Raw genomic sequence first — 15,978 nt, 5'->3', positions numbered from 1 at the left:
AAATCATGTTAAACCCAGATTCGGCTCAAACAAGGGACTAAACACGTTTTGCAATTATGCCACATCAATGTGGAACGCCCTACCCAAAGCTGTAAAGGAATGTGAATCACTATACCCACTTTCAAAATGACTCTCAAAGAACACCTATGGGAGACTGCAATTCGAAACTGGCCCCTGTAAATGTCCTAACCCAACCCCCTCCAATGTACAGTAAATTACCAAGTATGGTTTTGTCAATATTCCAATGTACAGTGTTGCTTGTACAGTGTCCCCCACCCACCCACCCAACCACCTCCAATGTACAGTTTATACGTCAAATGTATATTATACTATCTTTTCTGGACTATTTTTGTATCACAAACAGTACTGTATTTGCAAATCTGGTATGTCATAAATTTATAGATGTAGCAGTACTGTCTATCTGTATGTCGTGTATGTCATGAAGAACTGAAAATGGGGGACCCTGATGTAAACAAGACGAAAGTCTTTCTCTGGTCTGCATCCCCTTAACAATTGTGTGTATTGAGCTGTACTGTATTGTACCCATTCTGCAATCTGTTTATAAAGTTTTCAATCAATCAATCAATCACGTGACACCAGTTCTATGGTCAAAAGTGTGTGAGAAGGAGGGTTATTATGGGCTGCAGATTTTGGCCACGCCTAGCATGACGCGCTATCTCAGTCTTCTTTTACGTCCTCAGAGAGTATTTATATTCAGAGGGCTTTGCCTTTGTTCGTCATTACTTATTTTCATTTGTTTTGAACTCATCCTAGAAGAAAATGTCTGGTCGTGGAAAGGGAGGAAAGGGACTCGGAAAAGGAGGCGCCAAGCGTCACCGTAAAGTTCTCCGTGACAACATCCAGGGAATCACCAAACCCGCGATTCGTCGCCTGGCGCGCCGCGGTGGAGTGAAGCGCATCTCTGGTCTGATCTACGAGGAGACTCGTGGTGTGCTGAAGGTCTTCCTGGAGAACGTGATCCGTGATGCCGTCACCTACACCGAACACGCCAAGAGGAAGACCGTCACAGCCATGGATGTGGTCTATGCTCTGAAGAGACAGGGACGCACTCTGTACGGCTTCGGCGGCTAATCGTATATTCAATCCAAACTATCCCAAGACCCAAAGGCTCTTTTCAGAGCCACACACATCTTACTAGAATTGAGTCGATTCCATGTTGCGTCTCAGAATAACATTCATCCTTAGCTGCTAGATATGTACGCCTCCTAGTCGCTTTGGACGATTCTATATTGTGCAGTATATATATTATGACTTGTACAGAACGATAAAATTGCATACAGTCATTACAAATGTCTTAAGCCTGAGAAGAGAAGTAGCCTAGTTATGAGGGGTGGCTATTTGATCTGAACATATAGATGCATTTAAGATACTAGCTCTTTTGACACTGGTCTGAGCAATACTGTAAATGGACACTACTGAACTGGATCTCAAATTCAAGTTAAAGTTATTTTTGTCAAATACACCACAATACAGGGGCATTGCAGCTAATGACATAATTGTGTTTCGAGCTCAGACCCAACAATGCATAAAAGAATGGTAACAATGGGTAGGATAACATAAAATCAGATTAAATAAAATAGTAAATTATTTACAGAAAGTGTCTTACATATAAGTGTATGTGCATAGTGCGTGTGTTCAATTCGTTTTTAAAAGGTGTGTCTGTTCAAGGATCTCATTAGAGGCCACGGGACTTTAGAAGCCTTCCTATGTGTTTATGTAAATTAATTAAGGTATTGATTCGACGGCAGGTCTATTTGCGACCTTGTAGTAATATACTGTATTATAGTCTTCTATCTAGTCAGATTTTACATGAAACACCACAGACGTATGTGGTGGAATTAATGATAAAAGAAAGCAAATATTTGACAGGAAGGTTGTAAACAGGATGGTTAAACAAGTATAACTGCCTTCTGTGATGAGACTGTAGGTGATGTTTAATTAAATGCAATGAGGCAAGGATCACAAATAGAATATCAGAATTGTCACTGCTGTGCAGAATATGCAGTAATAGGAGCTTAATAAATAGAAGATACAGCGTATTTTCAGGGGTGGAAATAATGTATTTGCTGTACACAGCATTCAGTTTTTACACACCTGCAACTCGTCTACCTCTGTACCACTCTGTGTATAACTTTTACATCGCAGCATCCTCAAGTGAAATAGTTAATAAATGAAAACAGAATGCAGAATGGGTACAATACAGTACGGCTCAATACATACAATTGTTAAGGGGATGCAGACCAGAGAAAGACGTTTGTCTTGTTTACATCAGGGTCCCCCATTTTCAATTCATAGTGACATTTATGACATTACACAACATACATGACATTTATGGCATAGGGACATACATGACATACAGGTACATAGTACTGTTACATTTGTGACATATATGATATGCAAATATACAGTACTGTTACCCATAGATCCGGACAGTATATACATATCATGGGGAGGAGACTGTACATTAGGAGGGGGTGGGTGGGTGGGTGGGAGAGAAATATACATACGGTGGGGAGGAGACTGTAGGAGGGGGTGGGAGAGAGATATACATACGGTTGGGAGATAATATATACGGAGGGGAGGAGACTGTCTATTAGGAGGGGGTGGGGGGGGGGGGGTTTGGCCATTTACGGTGGCCAGTTTAGAATTGCAGCCTCCCGTACAGGGCTGTACACTGCGATGAGATGATCGCAAATTGCGCCCTAATTTGGTCCGTGCGAGTTTAAAATAATATCTGGGGGCAAGCTTGCGAGTGGTGATTTCACTCCTAAATTAATCCATACAAATTGGATACAAAAAATAGTAAAACATTAGCCTACAACCAGGGCTGTACAGTGCGATACAATGTTGCGGTTGTAATTTCATTAGACAGACCAGCGCGGACATTTAATAACATGCAATTTAATTGACACGAGCAATGAGCTATCGTTAGCAGCAGCTAACGATAGCTGCTAACCAAGGTATCCATTAGGGCTAAGCTAACTAGCGATAGCTGCTAACCAAGGTATCCATTAGGGCTAAGCTAACTAGCGATAGCTGCTAACCAAGGTATCCATTAGGGCTAAGCTAACTAACGATAGCTGCTAACCAAGGTATCCATTAGGGCTAAGCTAACTAGCGATAGCTGCTAACCCTGGAAAACGGTCAAAGCGGACTCCACAACACTAGTTCCATTTGTGAGGAAAGGGGGTGGGTTATATTGAAAACGCTTGACACGAACGAACGCTTAAAACGAATCAGCGCCGTTTCGCATCCCAAAAGGGGTGAGTGAGAACAGAAAAAAAGGCCCCTAAGCCATCCTAGGTAGTCAAAGTGGGCAGGGGTGAGGTGGGTTCTAGGAGTAAGGTCAAGTAGTAGTCTGACCAGTTTGTTTTGTGATATTTGTAATCTTGTTTTTAGCGCCTTTAAGGTGCTTTGGTACCGTGAGGTGCAAGCATAGTCGTAGTACCCTTGAATGAGTGCTCCTGCCAGAGTCTTCAGGGTATTCTTGTTTACCAGAGAGGACAATATAACATGTAGCAGACAGACTACCATACTTCACAACAGTGCAAAATACCCTTTGCAACAACCAACTGAGTCCTATCAATTGGAAACATATTGAAATGTAGTCATAATGTGCATGCGTAATTACGCGCAATGACTGCATTAGCACCGTTGGGATGACTATGGTCACAGCGTGACACGTTTTATTCCCCCTGTTGCGCCAGCTGTTATTATTATGACTCGTATCGTATGCTTTATTACTAACTAACTTGTGCCTATTATTATTATTGACATGTAATTGAAACAGATTTTTTTGATTGTTAACCATTCCGTCTGGGCTTTAATCGGCAGCACACAGCAGTTTGACAATAATAGGCGAGTCTCTCCCAATTATTTTTTTTTTTTATCTTCATAAAAGTAACTGTAGATTTAATTCATCATGAGCTACATAAAGCCTTCCACAGAAGTGGTAATCTTCCACAGAAGACGAGGTAACACATATCATGCCGACGCCAGCAATGACTGTGTTTACCAGCACTGAGAAAGTACAAGTCTAGAACCAAAAGCATGACACCAGATGCCTTGTTTTACTGCCAGTCCCTCACCAGGCAGCTCGACTCACCGGGGAACGAGTACTGACTGGATTATAATGACATTTAAACCATTTAAAAAGCAAAATACTGAGACAAGTTGCTGCTCACTGCACCATGTGACGACGGAAAGGAGAGCGTTGGAACGTGTCCAAACTAACCACGGCTCTCCAGATGGTTTTATTCTAATGGAACATGCTTGTGCTAACTGACCCATTAGGTGTTAGATTTCAACTATGTTCCCACGTTTGTATTTTAGCCCGTTTTGGCGAGAAGAAAACACAAGTAGCAGAGCTTTTCAGCTGCAGAGTTGTAGACAGGGTGGGTTGAGTCTGCATGGCTCTCATGTAGTATTTAAGACCAGCCCACTGTCCCAGCTCCACTACCAGTCAGCTCGGACTATTTGTTGCATTTCGTGTTGATCGACGATAGAAGAGAACTATGGCAGAAGTCGCTCCAGCCGCTGCCGCTCCGGCTAAAGTCCCCAGGAAGAAAGCTGCCTCCAAGCCGAAGAAGGCATCAGGTCCCAGCGCCGCAGAACTCGTCCTCGAGGCGGTATCTGCCTCTAAAGAGAGGAGCGGCGTGTCCCTCGCTGCGGTAAAGAAGGCTCTGGCTGCCGGTGGCTACGACGTGGAGAAGAATAATTCACGTGTGAAGACCGCTGTGAAGAGCTTGGTGTTAAAGGGCACTCTTGTCCAGCTCAAGGGTACCGGTGCCTCCGGCTCCTTCAAAATCAACAAGGCTGAAGCCAAGAAGCCCGCCAAAAAAGCAGCTCCGAAAGCTAAGAAAGCGCCAGTGAAGAAACCTGCTGCGGCTAAGAAGGTTGTTGCTAAAAAGCCTGCCGCTAAGAAGTCTCCAAAGAAGGCAAAGAAGCCTGCAGTCAAAGCCAAGAGCCCCAAGAAGGTGGCAGCTAAGAGCCCCAAGAAGGTGGCAGCCAAGAGCCCCAATAAGGCAGCGAAGAAGCCCGCAGCCAAGAAAGCCCCCGCGAAGAAGGCTGCCAAGCCCAAAGCAGCGAAGCCCACGAGGACAGCAGGCAAGAGGAAGTGAAGATCTTAAGCTTTACTGTCTAAAACACACAAAAGGCTCTTTTTAGAGCCAACCACTACTATCCCTGAAATGGCACATTCCCTCGTATAAATGCATTGTTTAATAGTGGATACAAGCAAATCTACTAAGTCACATGTTTGTGTCCTGGAAAAATTGCAGCAGCACCAGTTAAGTAGAGCTGAGTGTTCAGTTACTGCATCATTTGATTCATATTCTGGAAGATGAGTCGATTCCAGTCCAGAAGAATAAAACATAATTTAGATACACTTAAATCTAAATCGATGCGATTTAACATTGAATGTAATTATGTTCCTGTTATTAATATCAGTCTAGAAGATACTGCTATACATACCAGAACATATTAATTAAGAAGCATTTAACCTAAATACAATCTGATGTATTGTGCACACAATGAATGACACCTTGTTTTATATGGACTGCTGCCTTTATTTGCATTGAGCAGTAATTAACACAAGGATTCATGTCCCCAATGGTATTCAAACAAATTTACTCCGAATAACTCAAACTAAATGAATGTGTGCAAAACAGTTTTAGGACGTTAGTGAGTTAATGTGCAAAATACCATTCTTCGTTTCCCCTTTAAAGTTCCATCCTTGTTTATACAACAACTACAGCTTGTTTCAATGTCAACGTTATATCTAGAAAAGCATCTTTTAACAGGCAGCATTGCTGCATTATTTTGAATAACTGATTTAGTCCAGAACTCTATTGCTGTCCTGTAGTTATGTTAGAATTTCATAGCTGTAGTTTGGACAATAATAATGGAGAAAGTAAAACACATTATGATATATACTGTACCTCATAAGGGCTAACTTCTAGTCAGTTAAATTACAGTGAAATTAACGCTAATTTTGCTGGGGTACCACCTGGAACCCTCTCAAAGACGCCTGACTGTCTTTTTTTAAGATTAAATGTATTGTCATTGTGCCATTATTATTATGCAAAGATAATAATTGTGATTAATTCTGTAATGAGTTGTGTGTTTCTAGCATCCTTGACACCCAAGGACAACGATGGAAATAAGTCAAGAGGCTTTTACGTTACTATCCTTGACAGCAATGTAAGCTGGATTAATGATCTGTTTATGTTGTGGAGTCTAAATAAAAACCTGAAACCTGAAACCTGACATGGCAAGTACAGTACAACAAAAATAACTTCAGTGCAAATACAAAAGTAAAGTGCAAAATACAATGTATACGTGATTAAACTGGAGTACGTGTATAAATTAGTATTAGTGCTAATCAGACACATAATACAATTTTGGTTTCAATATCAATCTTCTATCTAGAAAAGCAGGTTTTAACAGGAAGCATTGCTGCATTATTTTTTAATGACTGTGATTTAGTCCAGAACTCCATTGCTGTCTTGTAGTTCTGTTAGAATTCCATAGCTGTAGTTTGGGGCAATAACAATGGAGACAGAGTCATACTTATATACATAAGGTACTTCATATTGGCTAACTTCTAGTCAGTTAAATGAATAGTTAATATCCTATACTCTAGGATATGTCATCCATACTGTTCAAACTCTGAACTCTGTTTCCTACTGCCTTACACTGTAATCACCAACCACAAACTATATTCTACACATGTAACTCTTGTGTGATAGCATGTACAATAATGCTGCATACACTGCATGCATAGTATATATATATCCACTTCTGTCTGAATACACCTGCATATCATCTTTTTATATACCTTTATATATATATATATATATATATATATATATATATATATATATATATATATATATATATATATATATATATATATATATATATATCTTTACCTTGCACTGGTCAGTATGACTTACTACCATAGTGTATTTTATACCTGTAACACTCATCTGATCAGCACTAGTCATTTATATATATACTCCAGTTTAATCCTATTGCACTTTATTGTTACATTTGTACTCTAGTTAGGCACCAATTTGTTTCCGTTGTACTATACTTGTGCTGTATAATGACAATTCATTTTAAACTAATCTGATCTAAAATAGATTTTGGCTGGAACGCTCTCAACGTCGAATGTAAATGTTGCTATTTCAGCACCATGGACAGTACCGGACCACTCTGACGAAGCCATTTTGGAAATGGGGAAAGCATGCAGGCTCAACCAAAATGAACTCCAGACAAGGCTCCAGCAAACAATGATAATCCGGATTGTATTTATTTTTAACCATATAGGTCATATTTATTACTAGTCAGCAGATGAACTAATGGATCAGGGAACTGAATATGAATGTATGACTTCAATATTACGTTTTGCAGTCAAGTTATGAATAAAACAATTCGGGAGTACAGTTGAGTAAAACATCAAACGTTAATTTCTCTTATGTTTTTCTCTTAAAGAAAAAAAAACATATCTTCCAGCATATTTTAATTTTGTCTCTAAAGTATATTTAGTTTTTAAGAATTGTAAAGGATAGGCAAATAAAAGCATGTGCTTCAGCCAATTCCTTTTTTCAGTCATTGAGTTTGGATTTTGTGTGAGCTTGATTTGAATATGTGCATTTGTCATTTTTTCTTTTCCTTTTGAGAGTCCACACGTGTGTTTTTGATTTGTCTGTAGACAAGGACTGAAAATAAACAATTAATCATAATTCTGGTTACTTGATATTGATTATGTGAATTGAAAATGGGGGACCCTGATGTAAACAAGACGGAAGTCTTTATCTGGTCTGCATCCCCTTAACAATTGTATGTATTGAGCTGTACTGTACTGTACCCATTCTGCAATCTGTTAAACTTTTCAATCAATCAGCTACGATGGCCATCAAACGAACGTATTACATATCACCAACTTCATCCACGTGGACTAAGAACATAGTTAAAATGAGGAAACTGGGCTCATTCATGATTATTGAGGTGGCTCTTAAAAGAGCCTTTATGGGGACAACTAGTCAACAGGTCGATTTAAGCTCGCTCTCCACGGATGCGGCGGGCCAGCTGGATGTCTTTGGGCATGATGGTCACCCTCTTGGCGTGGATGGCGCACAGGTTAGTGTCCTCAAACAGACCGACCAGATAAGCCTCACTGGCCTCCTGAAGAGCCATGACAGCAGAGCTCTGGAAGCGCAGGTCAGTCTTGAAGTCCTGGGCGATTTCTCTGACCAGGCGCTGGAAAGGCAACTTGCGGATCAACAACTCGGTGGACTTCTGGTAACGACGGATCTCTCTCAGCGCCACGGTACCGGGCCTGTAACGATGAGGTTTCTTCACGCCGCCGGTAGCCGGTGCGCTCTTACGGGCAGCCTTGGTGGCGAGCTGCTTCCTTGGGGCTTTGCCACCGGTGGACTTACGAGCGGTCTGCTTAGTTCTGGCCATTATGAGAAACTATGTTTCAGTCTTCACTTCAACAAGAATAATACGCTGCTTGTGTAGAAACTCTGGCCTTATATTACTAACGCGGAGGCGCAGTAGTTTCTGATTGGTCTCCTCTCTGTGAGCTCGTTACTCCGCCTACACCTCACAGGGTTATTGGAGGACTTCACGGAGATACAACTGGGAACGAGGTTATTGGAGGACTGGTCTTTTGGAAACACCGCCAACAAAACGTCTTTCCTGATTGGGTGAGAAAACACAAGCCCGAAAATAAAACGCGACTCTCCAACTCGCTGCATTCATTGTCTAGCTCGTTTAGCTAAAGAGAATTATAAACATGTCTGGAAGAGGAAAGACCGGAGGAAAGGCCAGAGTTAAGTCCAAGACTCGCTCCTCTCGTGCCGGGCTTCAGTTCCCCGTGGGTCGTGTCCACAGACTGCTGCGTAAAGGCAACTATGCTCATCGTGTTGGAGCCGGTGCCCCGGTTTATCTGGCGGCTGTGCTCGAGTATCTGACCGCTGAGATCCTGGAGTTGGCTGGAAACGCTGCCCGTGACAACAAGAAGAGTCGTATCATCCCCCGTCATCTGCAGCTGGCCGTGCGTAACGACGAGGAGCTCAACAGACTGCTGGGAGGAGTGACCATCGCTCAGGGTGGTGTGCTGCCCAACATCCAGGCTGTCCTGCTCCCAAAGAAGACAGAGAAGGCTGCTAAGCCTGCCAAGAAGTAAATGATTTAGCCTCTTCGACAAACCCCACAAAGGCTCTTTTCAGAGCCACCCACCTCTTATTGAAAATGCAATATTTCCGTTTGTCAAAATACAATTTGGTTGTGTAACTTATGTTGTCTCGCTACCTCGGACATAAATGTAAGACTATAAACGAGTAATGCATAACATTTGACCGTGTTCACTAATGGGTACACGTGTACAGTGCTGTTTAGAAGTAATGTTTAATGTGTTTGTCTGCAGTGTTTTTTGTCCCTGTTTTGAAGGCTTAACGATATAATGTGAAATTATAAATTGCATGTCATAGCGGTCAAGTGATGATTAATTTGAACTGAGAAACATAAATAGTAAGGGTTCTATATACAGATTACAGCATGCACAAACATAAATTGACATAATGACAGCAATTTGTATTTCCACAATTGTGTGCTGTGTGTCCACTAATGGGCCATCACCCGTAGTCATTCCAATAGTGTCATAGCGGTCATTTACGCACGGACATAAATGCACCATAATGATGGCAATTTATGTATTTCCACAATAAAGGGCTCAACTCGTTGCGGTAAAGTATCTGCGTTAGTAGGACCTAATAATCAAACCGGACTTAATATCAACATTCTCCAATTAAGAACCTATATCTGATCTATATTTTATAGTTTTTTGTGGTATATTCTCCATATATAATATATAAAGTTGCGTTTGCTTTGTTGCCGTGTTGGAAGTAACTCGTGGAAATCAACCATCCCATAAGTAATACTAAGTTGTATACTTCGATAAGCCGCCTTCACTCCACACACGAGAGTACAATATTGCTTTTCATGAAAGCGGTGGGTGGCTCTTAAAAGAGCCTTTTGTTGAATTAAAGACAACGTTCTGTTTAAACGCTTATCTCTTCTTGGGAGCTCCTCTCTTAGCTGCTATTGGCTTGGCAGCCTTCTTAGCTGGGGCCTTCTTGCGCGCAGCAGGCTTTGTCACCTTCTTGGGACTCTTGGCCACTACCTTCTTGGGGCTCTTGGCCGCTACCTTCTTGGGGCTCTTGGCCGCTACCTTCTTGGGGCTCTTGGCCGCTACCTTCTTGACTTTCTTGGGAGACTTCTTGGCGGCAGCAGGCTTCTTCGTTGCTGCCTTAGCGGGCTTTTTGGCCACGACAGGTTTCTTGGCTGCTGGCTTCTTGGCTTTCGGAGCGACTTTCTTTGCGGGCTTTTTGGCTTTAACCTCAGCCTTGTTGATCTTGAAAGAGCCGGAGGCTCCGGTACCCTTGACCTGGACCAGGGTTCCCTTAGTCACCAGACTCTTGACAGCGGTCTTAACGCGGGCCTTGTTCTTGTCCACGTCATAGCCGCCGGCAGCCAGAGCCTTCTTTACGGCAGCCAGAGACACACCGCTCCTCTCTTTAGAAGCAGATACTGCCTCGACGACCAGGTCACTGACGCTGGGACCTGCCTTCTTGGGTTTGGGAGCTGCCTTCTTCTTAGCGGCCTTAGCCGGAGCGGCGGGAGCTGGAGCTGGAGCGACTTCTGCCATCTTCTCTCGTTCTGTCTCAGATTCAACACAAGTAGAATTATGATATTGAAGCTCAGTCAGAGGGCTGGTCTTAAACACTACATGAGAGCCATGTAGACTCAACCCACCCTGTCCTCCTCTGTGCTGCCAAAATGCTCTGCCGCTTGTGTTTTCTCCTCGCCAAAAAAGAGCTCAAATACACAACTATGAATATTGCAGGAATTTAACGCCAAAAGGGTCAGCAAGCAGAAATATGTGCCATCAGAATTAAACCATTTGGAGACCCCTGGTGTGTTTGTGGACGCTTCACACCACCAATTTGCGCCTTCACCATGGTGCGCAGCTATACCTTTCTCTGTTATTTATGTCTCACAATTCTTTAGATTGCATTATAATCCGACATAATCTCGTTTTCCAGCGAGCCGAGCTACCTGACTAGAGACTGGGAGCAAGATTAGTAATCTGGGGTGACGCGTTTTGTTTTAAATTGATGCTTTTCCGGTGTTGGTAAACACACTGTTGCTGGTGGCGTGGGTCACCTCGACTTCGTATGAGGGATGATCACCACCTTAGATTAGAGGAAGGTTTCACGTGGCCTATATTAATTACAGCTAACATTTAATTAATTAATGTTGCAAAACATTTCATAACTCACACAAGAAGCGTAGCTACATTTTCCTTTGGGGGGGGGGGGCTAGTTTGTTGTGTACTTTAGACTGCTGCATGCTTGTTGACAATACATGCTTTTTGGGCATTGCTGGTCTGCTGTGTTTCTGATTCAAGTCTGCTACACTGAACACTTAGCACAATAAATAATAACTGCATTGGTCTATTTAAAGTATATTTCAATAGTTTAAATAGACATAGTAGATTCATAATGAATCATCATATCACCAAACATAAACGCACCACATCAACATGTTCTGCATTTCCACAAAAGAGGCCTTGCACGGAATGTTTGTGTAGTAAAGGCAATGGAATGGTTGCTATGTATAGATGATCATATCAACACATAGTGTTGTGTCTTATTACTGAATGTTATAAAGAAGTCACAACGGAACAGTAATATCATGCTTTTCAGTGTTTTACCGACTACCACTGCACACAAATTAGGCATTTTCTTTTGAAAGTGGTTACCAACGGTTACAGGCAGCCATACTGGAAGAAACAGAACAACACAAACATTACAGTTTGTGTTTAGCCTATAGGTCAGATATAAAGGCCTCTATTGTTAGGGCTCAACTCATTGTGAAGTAAAGTATCTTAGAATGTGGTGCAGTAGGCTGCCAGCTACATTTTTGATACATTCAGAAGAAATAGCTCAAGGAATGAAACATACTATGTTGTCAGAGTCATACTTGTATTATTATCTTGTACCACAGTGAGGTACCGATACATGTAGCTCATGGTGAGACCATGCCGGTCTGTGTCATCTGTTTATGATCAGTAATAACCCAAACAAGAGGAAACCTGCTCATGGAGACGACTCAGCACCATCAGAAAACATCTCTCACCTTATAAATGTATACTGGCATTTCCATGATTAAAAGTTATGCCAAATACATGTAAAAAGGATTATGCAACTGTATGTACAGACAGATGTGTATGAAGGTGTGTGTGTATATATATATTGTAAGTCAAAGCAGTGACAGATGTCACCAAGAGAGCTATCAAGGTGCACAAAATCATTGTCTTGGAAAAATGCAGTTTCATGTCGATTATTGCTTGGCTTAATATCAAGTGTGGCTATGGAGTTTTGCTAAGAGAATAATATATAGTTGGGTTATTATGGTTTTGCGCGCAAATAGTTTCCTGTGCGCGGGAAATGTGCGACAAAGCCTCTCAACCAATCGTATACAAGAAGCCACGCAGCTGTATTTGCACAATTTGACCTATAAAGAGGCAGCAGTGCGCTTCTGTTTCCACATTCGTTGCTGTTTAGTCCCGACTGATCATCATGCCTGAGCCAGCCAAGCCAGCGCCCAAGAAGGGCTCCAAGAAAGCCGTCACCAAGACAACCGCCAAGGGAGGCAAGAAGCGCAGAAAGTCCAGGAAGGAGAGTTATGCTATTTATATTTACAAGGTGCTGAAGCAGGTCCATCCTGACACAGGCGTTTCCTCCAAGGCCATGGGGATCATGAACTCCTTCGTTAACGACATCTTTGAGCGCATCGCCGGAGAAGCCTCTAAACTGGCTCTCTACAACAAGCGTAGGACCATCACCTCCAGGGAGATACAGACCGCCGTCCGCCTGCTGCTCCCCGGTGAACTGGCCAAGCACGCAGTGTCCGAGGGAACCAAGGCTGTGACCAAGTACACCAGCTCCAAGTAAACTTCCCTGTCCATCTAACCCGTATTCACCCAAAGGCTCTTTTCAGAGCCACCCACTTTGTTTTGAGAGAGTTATCCCAATGACCAGTCAAGGTCAGGTGACTGAATAAACATATCCCTATGTATAAGTTGTTCTGTTTTTCCTGGACCATGTCTAGGATGCTGCCTGTCATATTGGGTTTCACCGCCAGATGGAGTAAGTGCTCTACTAGGTGGAACAAGAGCCTCTAATAGATTTTCAGATTGGAGAAGTTTGAATTCAGGATTTAACAGATTTTGGAAGGGAAATTGAGTTTGTTAGGTTAAAGGTTGATGGTTAGAGTTAAAGCAGGTTTGAGGGCATCTAGTTGGCTCCACATGCAGCTGTTTGCTATGGGCCTTTAATACCATCTATAACTTCTGGTTACACACACTCTCGGAGAGTTAACAGTAACAACCAAAAGTTACAAAGAGTGACACAATAAATACATATGTCAAACCTGATGTATGATAAACTGGTATGTCAGTCAGACTGGTACATTTAGAATTAATAGTTGCATGTTTAATTTGTTAAATTCATATTGAAATGCATTTTTACTTAACTTTACAGCATTATTAAAAACGTGATAGGATGTTAGGAGTCATCAGCAGCCCTCATAATTATGTATATATTATCTGTTAGGATCTCTGTTTAACAGTACTGTATATTTGCATATCTTGTATGTCATAAATTTAACTACTGTGTATCTATGTCATGATACATATCAGTATGTTGTGTATGTCATAAATGTCATGAATTGAAAATGGGGGACCCTGATGTAAACAAGACAAAAGTCTTTCTCTGGTCTGCATCCCTTAACAATTGTGTGTATTGAGCCGTGCTGTATTGTACCCATTCTGCAATCTGTTAAATAAAGTTTTCATTCATTCATTCATTGATTCAGTCTCAGAATGGATTTGGTAGAGAGAAAAAAAATTGTCATTCTTATGTTGTGGCATTTTACAAGTAATCTGTGGCATCACTGATTGTAATGAACCAAAGGAGAATATCAATTCTATTTTTTTTATGTCATCTTTGACGGTGAATAACACCATGCTAAAAAATACCCATTCTGCAATCTGTTAATAAAGTTTTCAATCAATCACTCTCTACAACCGCACCTCAGCACATGTACTTCGAGATACTTCCGTACTTTCTGCCAATCAGTGCGCATCCTGTGGCTGGCTGAAGTTACCAGTGAGCGGATTCTCCGGGGATGCAGCTGGACCCTATTGGAGTGCATCTTAACTCTGAGTTATAATGTATGATTGGATATGGGTGCATGGTCATGGGTTACTTTTGAGCTGTTGTTGATTGTTGCAACATTGAGTTGAAAACCAGTTTGTCATCTTGAATTATAAATACCAATAAAGAATGTCCTATTGTCTCAGTGTATGAACCTGTGCGGTTACATTGTTGCTCCTAAAGTAAAATATGGGCAAAATAGCAAAGTTCATATGACATAAATTAAGCACCTCGTACAGATGGAAATGTATTGACTCCGAGAGCTAATTCCTCCCAGTATATCTGCCAGTGAGAGAAAATCCTTGTTAACACTTTGGTTGCCTAAGGTTAAATTAATGATATACCATAGATTGCCAGCGCTATTTGTCTATGGAGAAAGTCCCCTTCTTTGCAGGGCTATAACTTTTTAAATTCTATTGCTACATTGCCATTATTAGGGCCCATTCAAAGTCCTATATGTATTGTTCATTGTGTAGCAACGTTAAACTTTTTCATTCACATATTCATAGTAAAGTATGGTCTAATGTATAAGTATGTTTTCATCTCTTTCTGCAGCTTTCTCCAGAACGTGATATATAGCCCCAAATGCATTATATTGATGATGAAATACAGTTTGATGGCAATCAGCGCGATATAAACAATTCCAACTAGACGTACTTCTAGAAGTTACTACACGTCATCTGATGTTGACCGGATGGGCGAGGGGGCGTTTATAATTCCGTGGGCAGCGTTATACCAATCATCTAATGTGGGTCAAATGTTGATAATATCAGTTATTATCGAAGACGGTAACGTTACACGCTGAAACTCACCCCAGTCTCCGCGCGCCGTTGGGCGATCATCGTCGAGTAGAAATTTTATCATTATGGGATATATTATTACCCCGGTCCATCTCCAGCTTGTATAATGGTATATACGTCCAAATCATGTTGTTTATCGAGTTATTGGCAATCGATCGCTATGTAGAGTGACGAGCTAGAGTCACGGGACATGTACCGAGTGGCCGGAAGCAATACGGACGTCTAGCAAAACCTCTAGTGCGCTTCCTGTTAAGCGCTTGCGCCGATCGGCCACCAGATGGCGCTCCTGAACCGCCAGAGAGCTCAGTGGGTCCTGCTGGTGGATCTCAGGCCAGCGGAGGGACATTATGAATCCGATCGCAGATTTTTGAAATATTGATATAAAGACGACGTACAGCGTCCCCCGGCAACTTTAGCATGGCCAGCAAAGACGTCTAAAGACGGCTCCCGGCACCCAAAGTGTTAATTACAGCACCATGAAATATAAATGAAAATATAGCAATACGTCGCCTTATGGACTGCTACCTTATTTCATTGAGCTGTAATTAACACACAAGACACAGATGACCATAGTCAAACTACTTTACTCGACTGTAAAACTTTGAATTTCCCTATCGAGGTCAATGTAATGTGTTGCATCATGAGGGTCAGCCCTATGGTCCCACAGCCCCAGATTTTCTTTTCACTCAAAATGTAGGGCCTATGTTCCCACATTTCTAAGATGCTTCTCAAAATGAGGCAGCATGTTCCCGGACGAACCTACTACGAGGACAACCTTGTTGCCCATATCCAGAGTTAATTACATTGTATATTGTTTACACTGCCTTTTTATTAAATGTTAACTTCTCCACTGTAATATAATT

At 41.8% G+C, this 15,978-nt stretch overlaps 5 protein-coding genes across 5 annotated transcripts in view; 4 read left to right on the top strand and 1 right to left on the bottom strand.

Moving 5' to 3' along the window:
* Window positions 1-780: 780 nt before the first annotated feature.
* LOC311238368 (histone H4) lies at window positions 781-1,092 on the top strand (the record flags this gene model as incomplete). The annotated part of the gene is made up of 1 exon (XM_084326401.1): window positions 781-1,092. One exon carries the CDS (start codon window positions 781-783, stop codon window positions 1,090-1,092), a length of 312 nt encoding a protein of 103 aa, XP_084182527.1.
* A 3,443-nt stretch (window positions 1,093-4,535) lies between these two features.
* LOC311238341 (histone H1-like) overlaps window positions 4,536-15,978 on the top strand; it is a gene marked incomplete at both ends in the record, with an annotated part of 77,283 nt that continues 65,840 nt past the window's right edge. The window contains one exon of the mRNA XM_084326374.1: window positions 4,536-5,127. Within this exon, the coding sequence (XP_084182500.1) occupies window positions 4,536-5,127 (592 nt within the window). The remainder of the gene's footprint in view (window positions 5,128-15,978) is intronic.
* LOC311238347 (histone H3.2) lies at window positions 8,083-8,493 on the bottom strand (the record flags this gene model as incomplete). Its single annotated transcript, XM_084326380.1, has 1 exon — window positions 8,083-8,493. The coding sequence occupies one exon, from the start codon at window positions 8,491-8,493 to the stop codon at window positions 8,083-8,085; it is 411 nt and encodes a 136-aa protein (XP_084182506.1).
* LOC311238351 (histone H2A-like) lies at window positions 8,828-9,445 on the top strand (the record flags this gene model as incomplete). The annotated part of the gene is made up of 1 exon (XM_084326384.1): window positions 8,828-9,445. The coding sequence occupies one exon, from the start codon at window positions 8,828-8,830 to the stop codon at window positions 9,218-9,220; it is 393 nt and encodes a 130-aa protein (XP_084182510.1). The 3' UTR covers window positions 9,221-9,445.
* On the top strand, window positions 12,678-13,052 carry LOC311238358 (histone H2B-like; the record flags this gene model as incomplete). The annotated part of the gene is made up of 1 exon (XM_084326391.1): window positions 12,678-13,052. The coding sequence occupies one exon, from the start codon at window positions 12,678-12,680 to the stop codon at window positions 13,050-13,052; it is 375 nt and encodes a 124-aa protein (XP_084182517.1).

This window comes from Notolepis coatsorum (assembly GCF_963971535.1).
Source record: "Notolepis coatsorum genome assembly, chromosome: 12".
Taxonomy (NCBI): Eukaryota; Metazoa; Chordata; class Actinopteri; order Aulopiformes; family Paralepididae; genus Notolepis; species Notolepis coatsorum.
This window is presented reverse-complemented; position numbering and strand designations above follow the sequence as displayed.